Genomic DNA, 22,083 nt, shown 5'->3' with positions numbered 1-22,083 from the left:
CATTTGTCAGTTCCAGATAAAAAGCCCACGTTAAAATGTGACCTATCAAAATTTCTCATTATTGAGCTACCCACAGCCCTCTCCCTTCCCTCACCTGTAGAAAATTTGTCCTTTGATCAGAGAGTCAATGAATAATCACGGAAGTAAAAGCCAACCGGAAAAAGTTTAGAGGATGGTTTAATTACAGCCGGAGTCACCAATAAGACTATAACATGAAGGGGGTGGTATACCCAGAGGAAAGCATAATGCCTTAGAACACTTAGAAATTTCTGGTAGATTTCTTAATCCTTGGTGCAGTTTTTAAATTATAGATTGAACAAAAAGGAGTATTATTTTTTGCAATTTAAGAATGTTACTGATTATATTGCACTGGACTTTTGTTTAGTGAGAGAATTTCTGAAGTATTTTAATAGCACAGTCTGAAGCACCATCTGGTTTTGTGACTAGGACTTTATTTACTGTTTCATGGAGAATCTTAAGCTCAGTTTGAATTACATGTTCATCATTCAGGTACATCAAAGCATAACGCTGACCTTTTCTCTCGGCTTCAGGGTGATGTTTATAAAACAAGAGGTGGTGGACAGTCTGTTCAGTTTACGGATATCGAGACTTTAAAACAAGAATCGCCAACTGGGTGAGTGATCCTCGGATGTCTCTCTTTAGAGGGCCGTAGTTTTCTTAGCTGCTTATTCTTGCAGAACACATCCTCTAAGAGGTAGCATTATCAGAAGGAGTGCAGTGATACCCTATTTCTAGTATTTTTCCTCTTCTTAGATGCAAAAATAATTGTTGCGTCTTGTTGCCCCTTTTTCCAGTCGAAAGCGAAGGTCTTCCACAGCGGCGCCTGCTGCACCAGATGGCACAGAGTCTGAATGGACTGACGTAGAGACCAGGGTAGGCGTGAAAATCAAGTATTTGTCTGCTTCATAACAGTTAGGGGCGACCTATCTTAACCCCCCGGCTCCAGCTTCTCCCGCTCTCGGAAGCAGCTGAGGCCTGACCTCGCATCGCCTGTGCAGCCTGCAGGCCTGTTCTCCGCAAACCTGCCAAGGTTCTCACGTTTGTTTGGGTCTGCTCCTACTGGAGCTCTCTGGTTCTAGGTCCCTGTCTGCAGTGTAGAGGGATAGGGCCTGAGAATCGAGTCAGAGCGCATCACTGTAGAGTAACAACAATTCACATCAAATTGATGGGAATCCTCACAGGAGCACAAGTTCCCATGGAACTATTACTGTTACTCTGAAAGAGCACAGGAAGGGCAGGCGCTGGCCCTGGGTGCCAGCCTTCCCAAGAAAATTACCTGCATACTCCAGAGACCCTTCCAGCTCACCATCTTTGTGGCCTATGTCAAATAAACTGCACGTATCTGGTACTTTAACATAGGTGTCTGTGCTGCACTAGAAAGCAATGTGGGATTCCACCGCGGTTGAACCGTCTGAGCAGAACTGGGTTTGTAGACTGTAGAGAGAGGAGCTGATCTTTCCCTCTTCTGTAATTTTCCTCAGTGTTCTGTGGCTGTGGAGATGAGAGCAGGATCTCAGCTGGGACCGGGATATCAGCATCACGCGCAACCCAAGTGAGTCCTGACTAACTGGGCCTTTCTGTGTGTTCTCCCTCCTCCAGTATTTTCCACTATCACCCCTTCTCCATACTCTCCACTTTGAAGAGGACGTTTGTGGTTTTTGTTTACCCCTTGGAATATGTGGGCTCCCTAGCAGACTGCCGCCGCGGGGCTGAGAACCTCCGAGGGCTTGGTGGGAGCAGTAACAGCAGGTGACGGAAGACTGCTCACGCTCAGTCCTACTTTGCTGGCGCTCCTAAAGCTCTCCGAGGTGGGCTGAGAGCCCCTGGGAGGCGGGAGGCGGGAGGCTTTAGTCAGGGATGACAGCTCGTGTAATTCACTCTTTCCGAACTTGCCTGTTGGTCTCGTTAGAGCGGTAAGTGTTCACTAAAATAAAATGGAACAGTGGAATTTATGGTTGGGGAAGGAATCACACTTTTCCTTCTATGAAGCACATACCTAATAGTCTGGTCTATTCTTTTTCCATATTAGTAAAACCCCCTTTCAAATGTTTACCTATACAAGTCTTCGTGTCCATTCTTAACACACGTATTCCTTAGGCAAGTTGGAAAATCACTGCGATAGGATGAAGGCAGGAATCCTGCTTTTTAAACTTAACACTGGATACACATATCTTATAACTGTTACTTGCTTTCTCAGGATTTGAACTCTCCCAGGATAAAACCTGAGTTCTCGTGAAGCCTCTCCTAGGAGATCCAATTGCTATGAATGTGTCACTGATTGCAAAAGTCAATACTAAATGCTGGTTTTCACGTTTTAGGCGCAAGAAACCGTAACCTGACAGTCTTGGTGATGTCTCCAAAGCCATGCCAGGAACCTTCTCGCAGCTCTGTTGAGTATCACAGACCTCAGAGACCTCATACACTGGTGCAGATCAGAGATCCCCCTATGGCTCCAAAGATATCTAGGATTCAGCACACTCTTTATATCCTCTGCCTTGCCATATGAACTTTTTTATAATGCTATTGTTTTGTATATTTCTTGTATACTTAATAACTAATTCTCACAAGTGTTTTGTCTTGGGTGATTAAGGAAAAATATACGTAGATCACACTTTATTTGTGTGTGACTTTTCCTGCTCTTGTCTACTTCTTAAGGTTTTATAAACAAAACAAATGCTGCTATAGATTAGCTTGCAAGAATGCACTTTAGACATATTTGACAATTCAAACTTTCAAAATAAGGATGTCAGTAACTGGCCAATACTAAAGCCATTTTAGGAAGTTGTTTTGAATTTTGTATATATATATATATATATCCACTTTCTGACCTTTAGATATGTGAAAAGATTGAAATAAACACTGAGAAATACAAAGATGTGTGACAGTCATTTAACACATCCTCCTAGCACCTAGCGTCACGCCTTGCACTGAGCAGATGCTCTTTTGTTTCTCTCATGTTGGGGCTACCTGTTTTAATGCACACAAAGGAACAGCTTCAAAACAGGGTACTTCTCCTGCCCAGGGACCCATTTCTTCCCAGCAACACAGCTTTGAGGAGGGACCTCCTTGACTGGGGAGAGGGAAGGGGAACACGCAAGACCATCAAAAGACACTGAAGGATCCCTGCAGTCTGCTTTGGGATCTCAGCAGGAGGTCCACACGAGGCTCTGTGGGAGTACCCTGTTCCACGTTCGCCTACCAGCCTGTCGGCAACCGCAAAGCACGGTGCCTACACTTGCCCTCACCGCATACCTCTGTTGCCGTTTCAGGACTGGCTTCTTTTACATGCAGTCCCGAGAGTGCAGCTCCAGAACCAGCTCAGGTGAGGAGAAGCCAAAAACTTGAGCTATTGCACCACCTTCTGGGAAACAAAAGAAAGGTCTGCAATTGCCGATCCGTCGAACAAAGTAAACAACTAAGTGAGCTATTTCAACGCAATAGCAGAGGTACATTTAATCAAGCACGATAAAAAATCACGGTAATGCGGTATCACAAAAAAAATTCTCCAGCAATTGAACCCAAAGGTGCAAAATACTGTGATTTAACTGACAATTCAAAATAGCTATTATAAAGAAATTTGATGAGCTTATAAGAAAACTCACAGGATTCAATTTAGGAATAAAATTATTGAACAGGAGGTTTTTGTTTTTTGTTTTTTTTTTTTACCAAGGAGTCTGAAATTTTTAAAAAGAACCAGACAAAATTCTGGAGCTGACGAATTCAGTGAATGAGACAAAGAAATGCATTAGAGAGCCTAGGAAATAGGGCAGATCAGATTGAAGAAGGAATTAGTGACTTGGAGGATAGGAATTTAGAAATGACCCAGGAGAGGGCGCCCGGGTGGCACAGCGGTTAAGCGTCTGCCTTTGGCTCAGGGCGTGATCCCAGTGTTATGGGATCGAGCCCCATATCAGGCTCCTCCGCTGCTAGCCTGCTTCTTCCTCTCCCTCTCCCCCTGCTTGTGTTCCCTCTCTCGCTGGCTGTTTCTATCTCTGTCGAATAAATAAAAAATCTTTAAAANGCTAGCCTGCTTCTTCCTCTCCCTCTCCCCCTGCTTGTGTTCCCTCTCTCGCTGGCTGTTTCTATCTCTGTCGAATAAATAAATAAAATCTTTAAAAAAAAAAAAAAAAGAAATGTCCCAGGAGAGAAGAGCTAAGATTTAAAAAAAAGAAACTGAAGAAACCCTACAAGAGCTATCACATATGATGAGAAAATATAATAGTTTACCAGAAGGAGAAGGGGGAAAGGGAGCAGAGAGTGTATTTAGGGAAATAGAACAGAACTTCCCAAACTTGGGGAAGGAACTGGAGAAGTCCAAGAAGCTAACAGAATACTGTTGTTATCTCAATCCAAAAAGATGTTCTCCCAGACACGTTATAATGAATTTTTTTTTTTTTAAAGGCACCCAGGGACCAAAGAAAGTAACCTACAAAGGAACCTCCATTAGCTTATTGGCGGGTTTCTCAGAAATTCTACAGACCAGGAGGGAGTGGAATGACCCATTCAGAGTGCTGAAAAATAAAAACTGCTACCCCTGAACACTTTATCTGGCAAAGATATGCTTCAGATGTGAAGGAGAAATAAAGGCTTTCCCTACAAACACTGAGGGAGTTCACCACCAGACCCGCCTTGCAAGAAATACTGAAAGGAGTTCTCCAAGCTGAAATGGAAAGATGCTAATTAGTGACATAAAAGCATATGAAATAACTTACACTCCAGACAGGGGTGAAAAACTTTTAGAAAACTATATATTGGAATGATGTGTTAGCCACTTTATTATAATATAATAATATAATATAATATAATATAATATAATATAATAATATAAAGGAGTCCATAAAAAGGACTCCTTAGATGTTTTAGGTAAGCCACATGGTAATCACAGAACAAAAATCTAGAGAAAAGTTACAAAACATAAAAAATGGGAGACTGATGGGGCGCATGGGTGGCGCAGTCGTTAAATGTCTGCCTTCAGCTCAGGGCGTGATCCCAGCGATCTGGGATCGAGCCCCACATCAGGCTCCTCCACTAAGAGCCTGCTTCTTCCTCTCCCACTCCCCCTGCTTGTGTTCCCTCTCTCGCCTGGCTGTCTCTATCTCTGTCAAATAAATAAATAAAATCTTTTAAAAAAAAAAAAAAAGGGAGACTGAGCAAATCATGATGGAAAATCACGTTATAAAGGCAGACAGAAACATTGGGAAAAAGAAACAACCAGAAAGCTAAATATAAGAGGCAGTAGTATTAAGTCCTTCAGATCAATAATCACTCAATATAAATGGACTGAATTCATCAATCAAAAGGCACAGAGTAGCTTGATGGATAAAAACAAGACCCAACCATATGCTGCCTATAGGAAACTCATTTCAACTTTGACGATACAGGATGAAAGTGAAGGAATTACGAGAATATTCCAAGCAAGCAGAAACCAAATGAAAGCAGGACTAGCTTTACTTACATCAGACAAAATAAGAGTTCAAGCCTGAAAACAAAAGGAGACAAAGAAGGTCATAATGATAAAACAGTCAATACATTAGGAAGATATAACAATAGTATGTATGCACCCAACATTGCATCACCGAAATTTATTAAGCAAATCCTAACAGATCTAAAGGGAGAAACAGAAAACAATACAGTAATAGTAGGGGACTTCAGTACTCCACTGTCAGCAAGGAACAAATCATCCAGGTAGAAAATCAACAAAGAAACTAAACTAAACCACAGAACAAAAGAACTTAACAGACATATCAGAGCAGTCTATCCAACAGAGACAGAATACACATTCCTCTTCAGTGCACATGAAATCTTTTCCAGGACAGATCACATGATAGGGCACAAAACAAATCCCAGCAAATTTAAGATGACTGAAACCACATCAACGATCTTTTCTGACCATAATGGTATCAAACTAGGAATCAACAAGAGGGAGACTGGAAAACTTACGAATATGTGGAAACTATACAACATGCTTTTGAATAACCAATGTGTCAAAGAAGAAATCAAAAGGAAATAAAAAATGACCTTGAAACAAATGAAAAGTGGAAATACAGCATACCAAATCTTACAGGATGCTGTAAAAGCAGTTCTGAAAGTTTATAGTAATAAATGCACATGTTAAGGAATTAGAAAAATCACAGATAACCTTTCCCCCCGATGAACAGGAAACACAAGCCTAAAGTTAGCAGAAGGAAGGAAATTATAAAGATCAGAGTAGAAATAAATGAAACAGGGACCAGAAAAATGGAAAGGATCAACAAAACTAAAGGCCGGTTCTTTGAAACAGTAAACAAAATCTTTAGCCAGACTAAGAAAAAAAAGAAAGACTCAAGTAAGAAATGAAAAAGGACACATTACAGTCGACATTACAGAAATACACATGACCATAAGAGACTACTATGAACAACTGTATGTCAACAAATCAGACAACCTAGAGGAAATGAACAAATTTCTAGAAATACACAATCCACCAAACCTGAGTCAGGAAGAAAGGGAATATCTGAAAGGATGAATAATGAATAAAGAGATTGAATCAGTAATCAAAACCCTCCCAACACAGAAAACCCCAGGACCAGACGGCTTCACGGGCAAATTCTACCAAACCTTCAAAGAACAGCAGTCCTTCTCAAACTCTTGCCAAAAAAACAAACAAACAAACAAACAAAAAAAACGGAGGCAGGGATAGTTCCAAACTCATTCTATAAGGCCGGATACCACAGAGAGAGAAGGACACCACAAGAAAACTAGCTCAGTATCCCTGATGAATATAAATGCAAAAATTCTCAACAAAATCTTCGCAAACTGAATTTGAGGACACGTAGAAAGAAGTATACACCATGACCAAGTGGGATTTATCTCTGGGATACAAGGAGGGTTCAATATATGCCAATCAATGAATGTGATATATCACATTAATACAATGAAAGATAAAAACCACATGATCTTAAAAGACCCAGAAAAAGCAATTTGATAAAATACAACATTCACAGTAAAAACCTTTGCAGATGGGATATAAATGGAACATAATCAAGGCCATATACAACAAACCCACAGATAACATCATACTCAGTGGAAGAAAAAAACAAAAGCTTTTTCTCCAAGATCAGAAGAAAACTAACACGTCCACTCTCAGCACTCTTATCCAACAGTCCCTGCCCGAGCGATGAGGCAAGGCGAAGAACTAAAATCCATTCAAATCGAGAAGGACGAAGTAAAACTGTCACTATTTTCAGATGATAGGATTCTGCACGTTGAAAATCCCAAGGCTCAAACAAAAAACTGTTGGAGCTAATCAATGATTTCAATAACGCTGCAGGACACAGAACCAACACACTGAAATCAGTTGCATTTCTGTACACGAGGTGTGAAACATCTGCAAAAGGATAAACTTTTCCTGAGGGAATTTTGGAAGATGGCAGAGGAGAGTCCTGAGCTCACCCTGTCCCATGGACACGCTGAGACAACAGCTGCGTCTACACAACTCACTCCACAGATGACCTGAAGACCGACAGGACAGACCTTTCACAGCTAGTCATAGGGAAGGCCACATCAGAACGCGGAGGGGGGCGGAGACGTGGTTGGGAACCAGACCCCCAGTGCGCCTGGCCACAGACAGGAGGGACATCACAAACACGAAGAAGCAAGAGGATGAGAGCCCACACAAGGCATGCCCAGCACTGGGGACCCACACTGGGGAACAGGAGTCCCCATGACATCTGGCTTGGAAACCAACAGGCCTTCAGCCCAGGAGCTTTAAAATTCAGTGGGCGGGTGATGGGAAACTGAGTCCCCACCCTTAAAGAACCAATATACTAAATAACCTGGCTGGAGACACAGGACGGAAACAGCAGTTTGAAAAGCACCTAGGGTGTCCCTGAAAGACATATACTGACTAGTTTCTGAACACCTGTTGGAGAGGTGGGGATCTGCAGGAGATTTCTACAGGAACAAAAGTGCTGGCAGGCACCGTTTCTCTTGTCCCCCAGCTTAGACAGCTGATGCTCCCAGGAGCCAGCACGGAACCCTCCATGGAACCCTCCATCTACTTCGCTAGCATTGCGTGCCCCACCCCGGTGCTCTCCTGCAGATCTGCCCAATCCAACCGCCTGCCTCCCAGGTGTCCCTCTGAAGTGACTCCTGTCCTGAGGCGTGGTGGCAAGGAACCCCGCACCACCGTGCCGGCGGTTCTGCAGCTGAGCCTCTTAGCTGACTGCGCATGGGCCAAGCCCTGCCTGTTGGTGCGCCCACAGCGGTGGCAGAGACACTAGGTGCAGACAGCTGGACTGACTGCCGGCCCTGTCCGCTCAGGAAATCCGCCACTGCTGCAGAGGCCCCTCAACGGGGGGGGGGGGGNGAGGTGTGTAACTCCCAGGATGCCACAGCAGGGACACAGGCAAGTGCAGCTGGTGGGGCAGAAGGCAGGCACAGAACCCTCACGCACTGCTGCTGGGAATGCAGACTGGTGCAGCCACTGTGGAAAACATTATGAGGGTTCCTCAAAAAATTAAAAATAGAAATACCATATGATCCAGTAATTCCACTACTGCATATTTACCCCCCAAAAATGAACATTAATCTGAAAAGATCTATTTCCTCCTATGTTCACTGCAGGGTTGTTTACAATAGCCAAGATATGGAAGCAACCTGAATGTCCATCAGTGGATGAATAAAGAACATGGGGCGCACACGCACACACACACACACACGCAAGGGGACTGTTACTTGGCTATAAAAAAGAATGACATCTTGCCATTTGCAACAATCTGGAAGGACTGAGAGGGTATAATGCTAAGTGAAATAAGTTAGAGAAAGACAAAGACCATATGATTTCACTTATACATGGAATCTAAAAAACAGAACAGACTCTTAAGTACAGATAACAAACTGGTGGTTGCTAGAAGGGAGATGGGTGGAGGGATGGGCAAAATAAAGGGGACTGGAGGTACAAACTTCCAGTTGTAAAATAAGTAAGTCACAGAGATGAAAAGTACAGCTTAAGACAATATAGTCAATGATACTGCAATGTTGTGTAGTGACTGATAGTGACTATACTTATCACGGTGAGCAATGAATAACGTAGGAACCGTGGAATCAATCTGTTGTATACTTGAAACTAATAAAACATTGTATGTCAACTATGTTTCAATAAAAGGATTGTCAAGTCTAAGAAAAAGAATAAATGTAACAAAAAAAAAAAGAAAGCAAGCTTTTGCATTCACAGTAGCAACAAAAACAATAAAATACTTAGGAATAAATTTAATGTAGGAGGTGAAAGTTTTGTTTTTTTTTTTTAAAGATTTTATTTATTTATTTGAGAGAGAGAAAGAGCACAGGCCGGGGGTGGGGGAAACAGGGCAGAGGAATAAGGCGACACTCTGCGGAGCAGGGATCCCGACATGGGGCTCCATCCTAGGACCATAAGCTCATGACCTGAGCTGATGGCACACACCCAACCCACTGAGCCACCCAGGCGCCCTTGGAGGTGAAAGTTTTGTACAACAAAAACTACAAACCTGCTGAAAACAATAGAAAAAGACATAAACAAATGGAAAGACAGCCTATGTTCATGGACTGGAAGCATTAATATTGTCAAAATGTGTATACTACTCAAAGCAATCTATAGATCCAACACAATCCCCAACAAATACTAATGGCATTCTTCGCAGAAACAGAAAATAAACCATGAAGTTTGTACGGAACGACAAAGGACTCTGAGTAGCTAAAGCAATCCTGAGGAAAAAGAACAAAACTGCAGGTACTGCACTTCCTGATTTCAAACTACACTACAAAGCTATAGTCTTAAAAACTGTACGGTACTGGCACAAAAACAGACATGTTGACAAACAGAACAGAGAGCCCAACATTAACCTCTGCTTATACATTAAACTAATATTTGACGAGGGGGCCGATAGCACCAAATGGGGAAAAGACAGACTCTTCAACATATGATGTTGAGAAAACTGGATGAGCACACGCACAACACTGGAACTGGACACCTATCTTACACCACACACAAAAATTCAAGTGAAATGGATTACAGACTTGAAGGTAAGGACTCATACTATACAACTCCTAGAAGAAAACATAGGGAAGAAGCTCCTTGGGACTGGTTGTGGCAATGATTTTTGGGTACGACATCAAACAACAAAAGTAAAAATCAACAGAAGGGATTACATCAAACGTAAAAGCTTTTGGACAAAAGAATTAACAAAACGAAAGGCAACCTACAAAACGGGAGAAAGTTTTTGTAAATCATACATCAGATAAAGGGTTAATATCCAAAATACATAAAGATTTCATACAACTTGATAAGAGAAAAGCAACCTGATTTAAAAATGGGGAGAATAACTAAATAGACATTTTCCCAAAGAAGACATCCAGACGGCCACCAGGTCCATGAAAAGAGGCTCAACATCACACATCATCAGGAAAACGCAAATCAAAACTAAAAATGCTGTATCACCTCACAGGTGTTAGAACGGCTATCATCAAGAAGACAGAACAGTAAGTGCTGGCAGGGATGTGCAGTGAAGGAAACCCTCGTGCACTGTTGGTGGGAGTGTAAATTGGCACAGTCACAATGGAAAACAGTGTATTGAGGTTCCTCGAAAAATCAAAATTAGAACTACGATATGATTCCACTTCTGGGCATTTACCTGAAGAAAATCAAATCACTATCTTGAAAAAACAGCTGCACTCCCATGATCACTGCAGCACCATTTACAACAGTGGAGATACAGAAACAACCGGAGTGCCCATCAGTAGGTGAATGGATAACATAAAGCGGCGTGCGCACGCACACACACACACACACACACACACACACACACGAGTAGTATTCAGCCATGAGAAAGGAGGACGTGCTGCCACTGGCCACAACATGGACAGACCTTGAACACCTGATACTAAGTGCGGTCAGCCAGACAGAGAAAGATAAGTACTGTCTGATATCACTTACGTGGGGAATTTTAAAAAGCCAAACTTGTGAAAATAAAGAATAAAAGGGTGGTTATCATGGGATGGGGGGCGGGGAGACAAGACAGATTTTTTTAGGGGTACAAACTTAAACCAAGTAGTAAGTCCTAGAGATCTAATGCACAGTACATGGACTACAGACAGTAATACTGTATTACAAACATCAGACTTACTAAGAGACCAGAACTTAATTATTGTAAGTACTATAAAGAAAGGATAATTAAGTAGTGTGAGATGCTGATTACTGTCACAGTGGTAATCATATTACAAGATACAAATGTATCCAATTCTATACTAGAGGGTATTGTACACTGTAAGTTTATAAAATACTATGTCAAACACACTTCAATAGAAAAAATGAAAAGTAGAATTTTTGCAATTGTAAAAAAAAAGGCAGTAGAAAATATAAAGTAATTTGACATTAAATTGATAATGTCTTTTTTTTGTGTGTAACCACTGTTATATTTATGCATTTGCTCTTCTAGACATTTAATCAAAAAACCTGGTTGGGGGACAACTTAAATTAGAAAAAGTACTACTGAAAAACATGGTGAAAGAGACATTCTTAGCTAGGTAAACACACATTTTTCTCTGATTAAATTGGGGTTTCTTTGGAGGCTATTTTTTTTTAACCACAATGATAATCTGTTTTATTAATAGTGAAGGTGTGATATTAGTCCATCAAATCCACTTGTCACTAATAGTATAGTAGTAAGCAATGTCACAGCTGTGTTTCTAGAATGCTCCAGAGCACTAAAGTTTAATCCTGTTTCAGTAGATGTGACTGGATTTAATCTCTCCATTTCTTATTTTTAATTTTTTAAATGGCATATCGCTTAGTCTTTTGAAAATACATCTCAACAGGACATTTGTACTACGATAGGGGAATGAGGGGTAGCAGAATCTGTCTAAAGTAAAAGTACGATGTTGTATCCATTTTTAGTCCCTGAACTACACATAATAAAGGGAAATGCATGGGCAATGGATGTTTTCCTTAAATAGTTCTAAACATTTGCAAAGAACAGCTGTGGTTAACTGGGTGCTCAGTGTTTGACGCCCTGTACAGGTGTTATCTGTAATTTACAGGTGAAGAAACAGATCGAGAGGATTAATGACTTGCTCAGGGACCCCCAAAATCATAAATGGTGGAGTTGGTATTTAAGTCCAAGTCTGAGCCTGACATCAAAGTTTTTAACCACTTTGCTAATGATTGCGTCTCATTTTTACAGCTTAAATAAAAATTTCTTAACCCTAGATAGTTACTTTTAGTTGATAATTTTGTTTTGTTTTTTTAAGTAAGTTCTATGCCCAGTGTGGGGCTTGAACCCAGGACCCCAAGATCAAGAGTCACATGCTCTAGGGACTAAGCCAGCCAGGTTGGCCTTACTTGAAAACTTTTGATGTTTTGCAAAACAGGGCAGTTATGCTTTTTCCTACTGGTTTGTGGGACTTTATATAGCTTTTGGGTACTTTGGACCTCATATCTTCTCCCAAGCTGACATTTTTTCACTTTGGTTATGGTGTTTTTGTTAAAATAAACTTAATTTTTAGAATTATTTTAGTTCTACCAAAAAATTGTGAGGATAAAGAGTTCCCTTATAGTCACAACCAGTTGCCCCTATTATTAACATATCAGCATATGTTATAATTAATAAACCAATATTAATATATTGTTATTAACTAAAGTCTATATTTTATTTGGAATTCCTTAGTTTTCACCTAATGGCTTTTGTCCTTCCCCGGGTCCCATCTAGGAAACCACATCACATTCAGTCATTGTGTTTCCTTAGGTTCTCGGTTGTGACAGTTTTTCAGACGTTGCTTATGGTTTCTTTTAGCTTGTAGTTTTCAATTTTAATGTAATCAAACCTATGAATCTTTCCTTTATGTTTTGTGCCTTAAGAAATTTTTTATATACTCTTAATATTAACAAATTCCTGTTTTCCTCTAAAATTTTAGAGTTTTCCTCTTCACATTATATATGATGAGGATGGATTTAAAAATATTCTTTCCACATTTCCATATGGATAGAGAATCAATTATCCCAGTACTGTTTTTTTTTTGAGAAGGTACCCTTCCCCCTAACCACTCCACTTCCCCATTTTATAGAGCCATACCTCTGACTTACTAAGTTCCCTTATGTATGACAGTGCATTTCCAGCGTCTCTGTTTTATTGGTCTGTTTATCTACTTGTATGCCAACAACACAGTTTTAATTCATTCAGCAGGTATTTATTTGAGCGCCCCCTACGCGCCAGGCATTGTTTTAGGCAGTGCTAATGCAGTGGCAAATCAAAGCGTGTGCCCTCCACGGAACTGACATTTAAGTAAAGCGTCTATTCTTACTTTAAAACACTGCCTTCATTTTTATTCCTCCTTGATCCTTCCATGAAAACGTAAGGTCAACTGGTCAAATTCCATCAAAAACCCTAATGGAATATTGCCTGAAATTACATAATTTGAAGAGAATTATCCACTTTAAGATCTTTTCATCTGTGAATATGGTATACAACTCTATTTAGGTTGCCTCTGATATTGTTCCGTAAAGTTTTATAATTTTAAAAATAATGACCACGCACAAACTGTTAGGTATACTCCCAGAAACTATATGATTTTTGTTGCTATTGTATGAAGTGTATTTTTTAATACTACATTTTGTAACTGGCTTCTGCTGAACACAGAAACGCTGCTGGCTTTTGTGTATTAATCTTGAATCTCGCTACCTTGCTGAACTACTTATTAGGCTGATTTGTTTATGGGATCTCTTGTAACTTCTGGGTAAATAATCGTATTATTTATGAATAATGAGAGTTCACAACTTTCCAATTTAATACCATTTTCTTGTCTTATGGAGATGGCTAAACTCTGAAATAGTAATTGAAATAGAGGCAGAGAAAGGACACACCCTTGTTTGTTCCTGATTTTATTTTATTTATTTTTTTAATATTTTATTTATTTATGAGACAGAGATAGAGACAGCCAGCGAGAGAGGGAACACAAGCAGGGGGAGTGGGAGAGGAAGAAGCAGGCTCATAGCAGAGGAGCCTGATGTGGGGCTCGATCCCACGACGCCGGGATCACGCCCTGAGCCAAAGGCAGACGCTTTAACTGCCGTGCCACCCAGGCGCCCCTGTTCCTGATTTTAAAGAGTAGGTTTTAAGTTTCACCATTAAGTATGATGTTTGCTGTAGATTTTTAGTAGATATCTTATCAGGATATGGAAGTTAACTTTTCTCCCAATTTTCTAAGAGTCTATGTTAATAGTTAATTTTATCAAGTGGTTTTTCTGAATCTTTAAGAATTTCATCTAGGTTTTCCTCTTTGTTAATGGATTACTTTCAACAGAATTACGCTGAACTACCCTTAGTCATAATACACCATGTCTGATATACACTACTGCATTCAGTTCATTAATCTTTAAGTTTTTCCAGTTTTACTGATATAACTGACATTCACATTTTAGATTTTTGTGTTTATAAGTGAGAAGAACTTAAAATTTACCTTTCTAATACTCTAAGGTTCAGGTTTTGCTACTACAGTTATAAAACAATTTGGGGAACAAAACATTGATTTAAAAGGTTTCCTATTAGTATAGGTTAAGACAGGCAATATTTTGTTTTACTTTGTGTTGCTGTATCATATTTGCCAGATCGAGTTTTTGTTTTGTTTTGAAGTACACTGGGAGTGGGAAAGGGGGATGATTATGTTTTAGACTGATTCACTTTGGCTTTGGAAATGTTTGACTTGATAGCTTTACCTTTTTCCACTCAAATTCCACTATAATTGCTTCTAGATTTGGATGAAATTCAAAACAAGTTTTATGTTTAGAAAGCTTGGTAGTTTTTTAAAGCTTTTTAAAAATTTTGGGATATTAAGGGGTACCTGGGTGGCGCAGTTAACATCTGACACTTGGTTTCAGCTCAGGTCATCATCTCAGGGTCCTGGGATGGAGCCCTGTGTCAGGCTCCCCACTCAGCAGGGAGTCCGCTTGTCTCCCTCTCCCTCTGCCCCTCCTCTCTGCTCCCTCCATCCCCCCCCCAAACCACTCCCTTCCTGCTCAGGCACTCTCTCTCTCTCCCTCCGAGATAAATAAATAAATCTTAAAAAAACCAGATCAATGGCACAGACATAAACCCATTCACATATGGTTAATTAATTTATGACATAAGAATCAAAGACATCAGGAAAGGAAAGTCTCCTCAATGAATGGTGTTGGAAAACGACAGCAACATGCAAAAGAATGAAAATGGACCACTATCTTACACCACACACAAAAATTAATTCAAAATGGAATAAAGACTTGAATGTAAGATCTGAAATATAAAACGCTTAGAAGAAAACATAGGCGGTAAGCTCCTTGACATTGGTCTTGGCAAAGATTTTTTGGATCTGACTCCAAAAGCAAGGCAACAAAAACTAAACAAGTGGGACTACATCAAACTAAAAACTTTTTTTTTAAAAGATTTTATTTATTTATTTATTTGACAGAGAGAGACAGCCAGCGAGAGAGGGAACACAAGCNTATCAAACTAAAAACTTTTTTTTTTAAAGATTTTATTTATTTATTTATTTGACAGAGAGAGACAGCCAGCGAGAGAGGGAACACAAGCAGGGGGAGTGGGAGAGGAAGAAGCAGGCTCTTAGTGGAGGAGCCTGATGTGGGGCTCGATCCCAGAACGCCGGGATCACGCCCTGAGCCGAAGGCAGACGCTTAACCGCTGCACTACCCAGGCACCCCCAAACTAAAAACTTCTGCACAGCAAAGGAAATCATCAACAAAATGAAAAGGCAACCTACTGAATAGGAGAAAATTTTTGCAAATCATATATCTGATAAGGGGTTCACATCCAAAATGAATAAAGAACTCCTACAACTCAATATCAACAAAAATTCCACAAAAAATGGGCGAAAGATCTGAACATTTTTTCAAAGACATCCAGATGGCCAGCAGGCACATGAAAAAGATGCTCAACATCACCAATCATCAGGGAAATCAAAGTAAAACCACAGTGAGCTACTGCCTCACACCTGTCAGAACAGCTGTCATCAAGGTGACAAGATAACAAGTGATGGCAAAGATGTGAAGAAAAGGAAACATCTGTGTACTACTGGTAGGAATATAAATTGGTGCAGGCGCTGTGGAAAACAGTACAGAGGTTCCCCCCAAAATTAAAAGTAGAACTACCATATAATCAAGCAATCCCACTCTAAGGTATTTATCAGAAGAAAACAAAAGCACTGATTTGAAAAGATATATTCATTCCCATGTTCACTGCAGCATTATTTACAGTAGCCAAGACATGGAAACAACCCAAGTGTCCATCGATGGATGAATGGATGAAGAAAATGTGATACACACACACACACACACACACAGAATATTACTCAGCTGTGAATAAAAAAAAGTATAACACCTTTCCATTTGAGACAACATGGATGGACCTTGAAGGCATTATACTAAGCAAAAGAAGTCAGAGAAAGGCAAATACTGTATGATCTCACTTGTATGTGGAATCCAAACAACAAACAAAAATAAACAAACCAAACTCAGAGATACAGAGAACAGATTGGTGGTTGCCAGAGGGGAGGTGGAACGGGTGAAGGGGCTCAAAAAGTTACAAACCTGCAGTTGTAAGTCACTGGATGTAATGTACAACACAGTGACCATAGTTAATAATATTGTGTTTCATATTTAAAAGTTACTAAGAGTGTAAACTTTAAGGGCGCCTGGGTGGCACAGCGGTTAAGCGTCTGCCTTCGGCTCAGGGCGTGATCCCGGCGTTGTGGGATCGAGCCCCACATCAGGCTCTTCCGATGTGAGCCTGCTTCTTCCTCTCCCACTCCCCCTGCTTGTGTTCCCTCTCTCGCTGGCTGTCTCTACCTCTGTCGAATTAAAAAAAAAAAAAATCTTTAAAAAAAGAGTATAAACTTTAAAAATGGTTGACATATGTTTTGCAATGCACACAAACATCGAATCATNAAACATAGAATCATTACGCCATACACCAGAAATAAAAGTTATGTCAATTACACCTCAAAAAAAAAAAAAGCCCAACTCTCAATGTGAATCCAACACCAATTTTATTAAGCTTCAAAAGACACAAAATGGCAATGCAGCTTCTAGACAAGCAGCAGTTGCTTCAAGAAGTCTTGAACATCTTAAGGGCAGTTTCAAGGCACTTCCACCCAAACACGGAGTGCCTTAGTTACAAAAGAAAAAAAAAATGAAACTGACATGTTAAGTTCCCCTACATTCCCAATAGATTTTTAAACTGATAATAATAGTACTTACCTCTTACGCTGTGTGAGGATTGAATGAATCCTTGTAGAGTGTGGCTCAGTGCCTGGGCCCCAGCAAGCACTCCAATGCTACTGCTATCGTCACGCTGCAAGCTTCTCGTCTCCTCCTACGTCACTTAATTTATCCCAGACGCTGCGCTAAGCACCTGAGGCCCCCAGGCTGAAATTTAGCTCCTGCGCTCCAGGTGGTCACAGCCAACTAGGGGAGGCTGGCGACGTCATTAAATGTCCAAATAGTGTCACACGGGCTGCAGCAGATGGGGGTGAAACCCATTTACTTAGATAACTTTTTCCTAAAAATATCTTCACTCTTCACGAGCTCTGAGTTTTAGCCGAATCCAAGCAACTCGCAGCTGCACGAATGCACCAACTTTTTGAACTCTTTAACGAAAGAGTCGCGCTTTGTGCGCAGGCGCCAACAGTGGTCGACGCGAGCGGCTCTCGCTCCGCCTCTTCCGCCAGGCGCAGGCACCGATTGGTTCGCGTGATCAGTATAAGAAGTTGCGCGCAGGCGAGGGACCTCCTTTCCTCAGCTGCCGCTAAGGTGCTCGGTTCTTCCGAGGAAGCTAAGGCCGCGTTGGGGTGAGGCCCTCACTTCATCCGGCGACTAGCACCGCGCCCGGCAGCGTCCGCTCAGCTCTCGCCCGCACCATGGCCTCCGTCTCGGAGCTCGCTTGCATCTACTCGGCCCTCATCCTGCACGACGATGAGGTGACGGTCACGGTGAGTGCGGGCCCGGGCCGGCCGTGGAGTCGGCTTGCGGGCGGTCGTTTTTCTCCGCTTGCCGGGCGTTCCTGCCAGGCCTTTCCAGCCGGAGCCGCGGCCATCGACATCCCCGGCGGCGGCGGAGGTGGCGGGACGGGCGCCCGGCGGCGGGGCGGGCCCACGTGCGGGGTGGTCGGGGCCCTCGGCCACGTGCTCCAGCTTCCTGGGGGACTGGAGTACACTTGGGCTGCGCGCTGCGGCTTTGGAAGCTTGCTTTAGCGAAACTTCCGTGGCGTGTGGGTATCCTCACCCGCACCTAGGGACACTGTCCCTGTTTGGTGTGATGGCCTTGAATTCCTATAGTCCTCTTAGTAGGCCTTGCAGGGCCAGGCTGCGTGATGTGTGGCGCACGTTAGCTTGCTCCGCCTCCGGCCCTGACTTGTAACCTAAAATAGCGGCGTGACTTGGTCGAGTCCCAGCCCGCGAAATGGCAGGACGGGCTGGCCGCCTTGCAAGGTGCCTGGCACACGGGAGCCAGGTGCATTTCATTTGCTTCTGTTAATCGTAAGAGTGTAAGAAACGGTCGTTTTAAATGAGCATACATGAAGTACAGATAGAATATTTGAGGGGCGCCTGGGTGGCACAGCGGTTAAGCGTCTGCCTTCGGCTCAGGGCGTGATCCCGGCGTTGTGGGATCGAGCCCCACGTCAGGCTCCTCCTCTAGGAGCCTGCTTCTTCCTCTCCCACTCCCCCTGCTTGTGTTCCCTCTCTCGCTGGCTGTCTCTATCTCTGTCAAATAAATAAAAATAAAAAATCTTTAAAAAAAAAAAAAAAGATAGAATATTTGAAGTGGTTAAACATGGTTTTGTGCACACGTTTTGAGTGATTTTCAGTTGCAGTATTTTGGAGACGTTTACGAAAACTACACTTTGCTCTGATGGATTGCTGTTTTACCTTGTTTAGGAGGATAAGATCAATGCCCTCATTAAAGCAGCGGGTGTGAATGTTGAACCTTTCTGGCCTGGCTTGTTTGCAAAGGTAAGGTGATGGCAGCAAAGTGATTTGGAGAAGCAAATTTGGGGACGTTACTAATTTATTAAGTCAGGTATTCATGTAACATGAGAAACGCTGGAAGGTGCCGTATTATTTCACTGGACCTTTTGTAAGTTTAAGTGCTGTTTCCTCATAGTTCTATATCTAGCGCCTAATTAAAGTTTATCTTGTCTTTTCCTTCTTGATTTCAATCCAGTTTCTCTTTCCTTCTGTTCTGAAACCATGACACACACATATATACACGTGTGTGTGTGACATAAACATATGCACACATCAAATGACTTCTCCTTAAAAGGATCAATCGGGATGATACTGCCCATGCCGTTCCAAGCAGATTCTTGCTGCATGATAGTCTGGTTTCATGGAAATTGGGTGTGGTGGCCTTTCACTGACCATTTACTATTTGTTGGGATCTAAAAAGACGAAGGCAAGATTCCTACCCAAGGAACTTGGCACTGGCTACCTTTTCTATGTTACTTAAACTCTGGCAAGAGGCTGTTAGCTTCATATCTTCAGGTTGTGTCCAAAGAGTTTTGAATGATTGAAAACATTGTGCCTTTAGTAAAGATACTCTTCTTTAATAAAGTCCCTGGACTTAGCAGTCTGAAAAATTGAATTCACTGTTAAGAGGAGATTTGGAACTGCAGAAAGAATCCCGATTCGAGTGTTTAAGGAAGCTCGAGTTTTTTGCCAACAGCTTAAGTCAGCATTTTGGGGCCAGTGTTCTTATCTATAAAAGGAAGGAATTCAGTTAGTTATTCCATCTTGGTACTTAAATACAGCAATGCAATTGTAAGATTTAAAGCTTGAGTAGTTTCTTTTGTGACTAAATTTAAATATAGCTGTGTGGCCTTATCTAATCTCAGTCTTAGGGAATCTAAGTAGCAGACAAAATGTCACTGGCAGACTCCATCGAAGGAGAAGGAAGAACAATATAGTGTTGGGAATTGGTTGTTGTCAGTTCAGAAGCGGAGGGGGGTACCTTTGGAGGTGTGGGCGGGGTGCTATAACCGAAGGCCAGAACTGAGTGTGATCTGTGTATGCACGTGTGTCGCAGGCCCTGGCCAACATCAACATTGGGAGCCTCATCTGCAATGTAGGAGCTGGTGGACCCGCCCCAGCAGCTGGCGCTGCGCCAGCAGGAGGTCCTGCTCCTTCCACCACTGCTGCCCCAGGTAGACCATTTCTTTTGGTATTGGAGGGAGGAGTGTGGAGAAGAGCAGCGTTGCCTGTAATACTTAATTTGCTAAGAGTAAATGATGTGTAGAAATCTTAAAACCAGGGGCATGGTTGGAAGGAGGGCTAGGGTATTTTGGACCATGTAAGTTGAAGGGCCTGGAGCTCTTTGGAGTTTAAAATACGGAGCAGGCTTGTGATTGACTGTTTTGTTTTTTAGCTGAGGAGAAGAAAGTGGAAGCCAAGAAAGAAGAATCTGAGGAGTCTGATGATGACATGGGCTTTGGTCTTTTTGACTAAACCTCTCCTGTAAGCTGCTCAATAAAAAGCTGAACTCTTGGTTGCTGCTGGTTTTGCCAGTTGTTTGGGCGTGTGCTGCCTACGGATGATCTCCCTTCTGCAACACTGGTTTTCAGCCTTTTGTGGTATGACACCAGAGCTGGGGTTTTTCCCCCTGCCACCATCTCATGGTGAGAAATAGTACACCAGCCAGATGCTGTACCAAGAATGTACCTAATATTGCATCTAGAACTACATGGAGAAGTGCGAGAAGGATCAGAGTAGATGCCTTGTTGGGGTCACCTGTTTGAGTCCGTGACGACAGGGTTTGTCCCCTTGACAGGCGTAAGAGTCGGTGGTGGTGGTGTAAACAAGGCCTCTTAAAAATCCCAGGTACAATCCTGGCTACAAGTTTTTGAGCTGTGCTGAGACATCAGAGGTAGAATGCTCTGTATTCCTGCGCTTATAATTCAGCAGTACTGAAGGAGTGGTGAGAATTCAGGTTTGATGGGGCGCCTGGGTGGCTCAGTTGTTTAGCATCTGCCTTGGGCCCAGGTCTTGATTTTGGGGGTCCTGGGATCAAGCCCCACATCGGGCTCCCTGCTCAGCGGCGAGTCTGCTTCTCCCCCTCCCTCTGATCTCTCGCTCTCACTCAAAAGGAAAAAAAATTCAGGTTTGAGGCCCCATTTACACAAAGAAGCTAAAACCAAAATTCAAACCTGTATTTGACACACACTAATGAGGTAGGGTTTGGGGAAGGAGTGGCTGAGCCCTGGTGTGGAGACTGGTTCACTTCAAAATGGTGGGGGCTCCTAAAGATGTGGATTTCTAAAACACGATTACTTTGTCTTCAGAGCACCTATTAGGTGCCAGGCACGTGAACATCTTGCCCTTTCCTATCTCCATTTAATAGAGGAGATCAGGAATTGGTGAAAAGCAGGGTGTCATAGCCCCAACTGTCCAGTGTACAAGATCGTTAGTGTTAAAGTTTTAGACCAGATGGGTAAGTGGCTGGTGTACCTTACAGATTTGAACACAACCCAGCAATTCTGCTGCTGTGTATTACCCAAGAGAAACTACAAATGGACATCAGGATGCATCTTTGGCAATGTTTAAAGCAGTACTTAAAAGATTGCAAAAACCTCAAGGGTCCATCAACCAGAAAATAAATGATCCTAAATTATCAGCAGTGAAAATGAACTAGAGGAACTCTTAAAAGTAAGGTTAGATTAAGAACAAGTCTTGGTAAACTGCATACAGCACACTATCCTTTTCCTAAACTTCAAAAATAAGATGGATCAGACATAAGAAAGGTAAGGGATGGTCAACGTAAGACCTTGAAGTGCGATGAATAGTACGTGTATGTTACCGTCATTAACATTTTGGAGTTGAATCCTTTGTCATGTCACAGATGGGTCAGTGGGAGTTCAGAGGTTAACCTGAGGTCAAGACTAGTAAATGGGTGGAAGGGTTCAGACCAGTCTCTGCTAATCCTGCTTTCAGGGTCTTTCCACATGCCCCTGCACCTCTCTCCCCTCCTGCATCAGTACTCCACATCTATAGGACCTCCCTCATGGGGTT

General features: G+C 42.1%; 2 protein-coding genes and 1 long non-coding RNA gene across 6 annotated transcripts in view; 2 read left to right on the top strand and 1 right to left on the bottom strand.

The window, feature by feature from the left end:
* Nucleotides 1-4,808, top strand: part of KIF23 (kinesin family member 23) — a 28,195-nt gene extending 23,387 nt beyond the window's left edge. Inside the window, exons 21-25 of one of the 4 annotated variants that reach the window (XM_034660759.1) lie at nucleotides 552-634; nucleotides 816-894; nucleotides 1,503-1,573; nucleotides 2,340-3,467; nucleotides 4,423-4,808. In XM_034660759.1, coding sequence (XP_034516650.1) covers nucleotides 552-634; nucleotides 816-894; nucleotides 1,503-1,573; nucleotides 2,340-2,355 — 249 coding nt within the window. In that variant the 3' untranslated portion in view covers nucleotides 2,356-3,467; nucleotides 4,423-4,808. Of the gene's footprint in view, nucleotides 1-551; nucleotides 635-815; nucleotides 895-1,502; nucleotides 1,574-2,339; nucleotides 3,571-4,422 lie in introns of those variants that run through there. The other 3 variants (XM_034660758.1, XM_034660757.1, XM_034660756.1) reach the window with 3 other exon arrangements.
* On the bottom strand, nucleotides 160-17,678 carry LOC117802342. Its single transcript, XR_004625557.1, has 3 exons — nucleotides 17,282-17,678; nucleotides 3,274-3,382; nucleotides 160-1,945 (listed from the first exon to the last, which is right to left on the bottom strand). It is a non-coding gene; the product is annotated as an uncharacterized LOC117802342 (long non-coding RNA).
* A 165-nt stretch (nucleotides 17,679-17,843) lies between these two features.
* Nucleotides 17,844-20,529, top strand: RPLP1 (ribosomal protein lateral stalk subunit P1). The gene is given in 4 exon segments (NM_001304844.1): nucleotides 17,844-18,012; nucleotides 18,958-19,032; nucleotides 20,105-20,222; nucleotides 20,444-20,529. Coding segments are annotated over 4 exon segments (345 nt in total). The 5' UTR covers nucleotides 17,844-17,940; the 3' UTR covers nucleotides 20,524-20,529.
* Nucleotides 20,530-22,083: the final 1,554 nt, after the last annotated feature.

This window comes from Ailuropoda melanoleuca, chromosome 5, assembly GCF_002007445.2.
Source record: "Ailuropoda melanoleuca isolate Jingjing chromosome 5, ASM200744v2, whole genome shotgun sequence".
NCBI lineage: Eukaryota > Metazoa > Chordata > Mammalia > Carnivora > Ursidae > Ailuropoda > Ailuropoda melanoleuca.
This window is presented reverse-complemented; position numbering and strand designations above follow the sequence as displayed.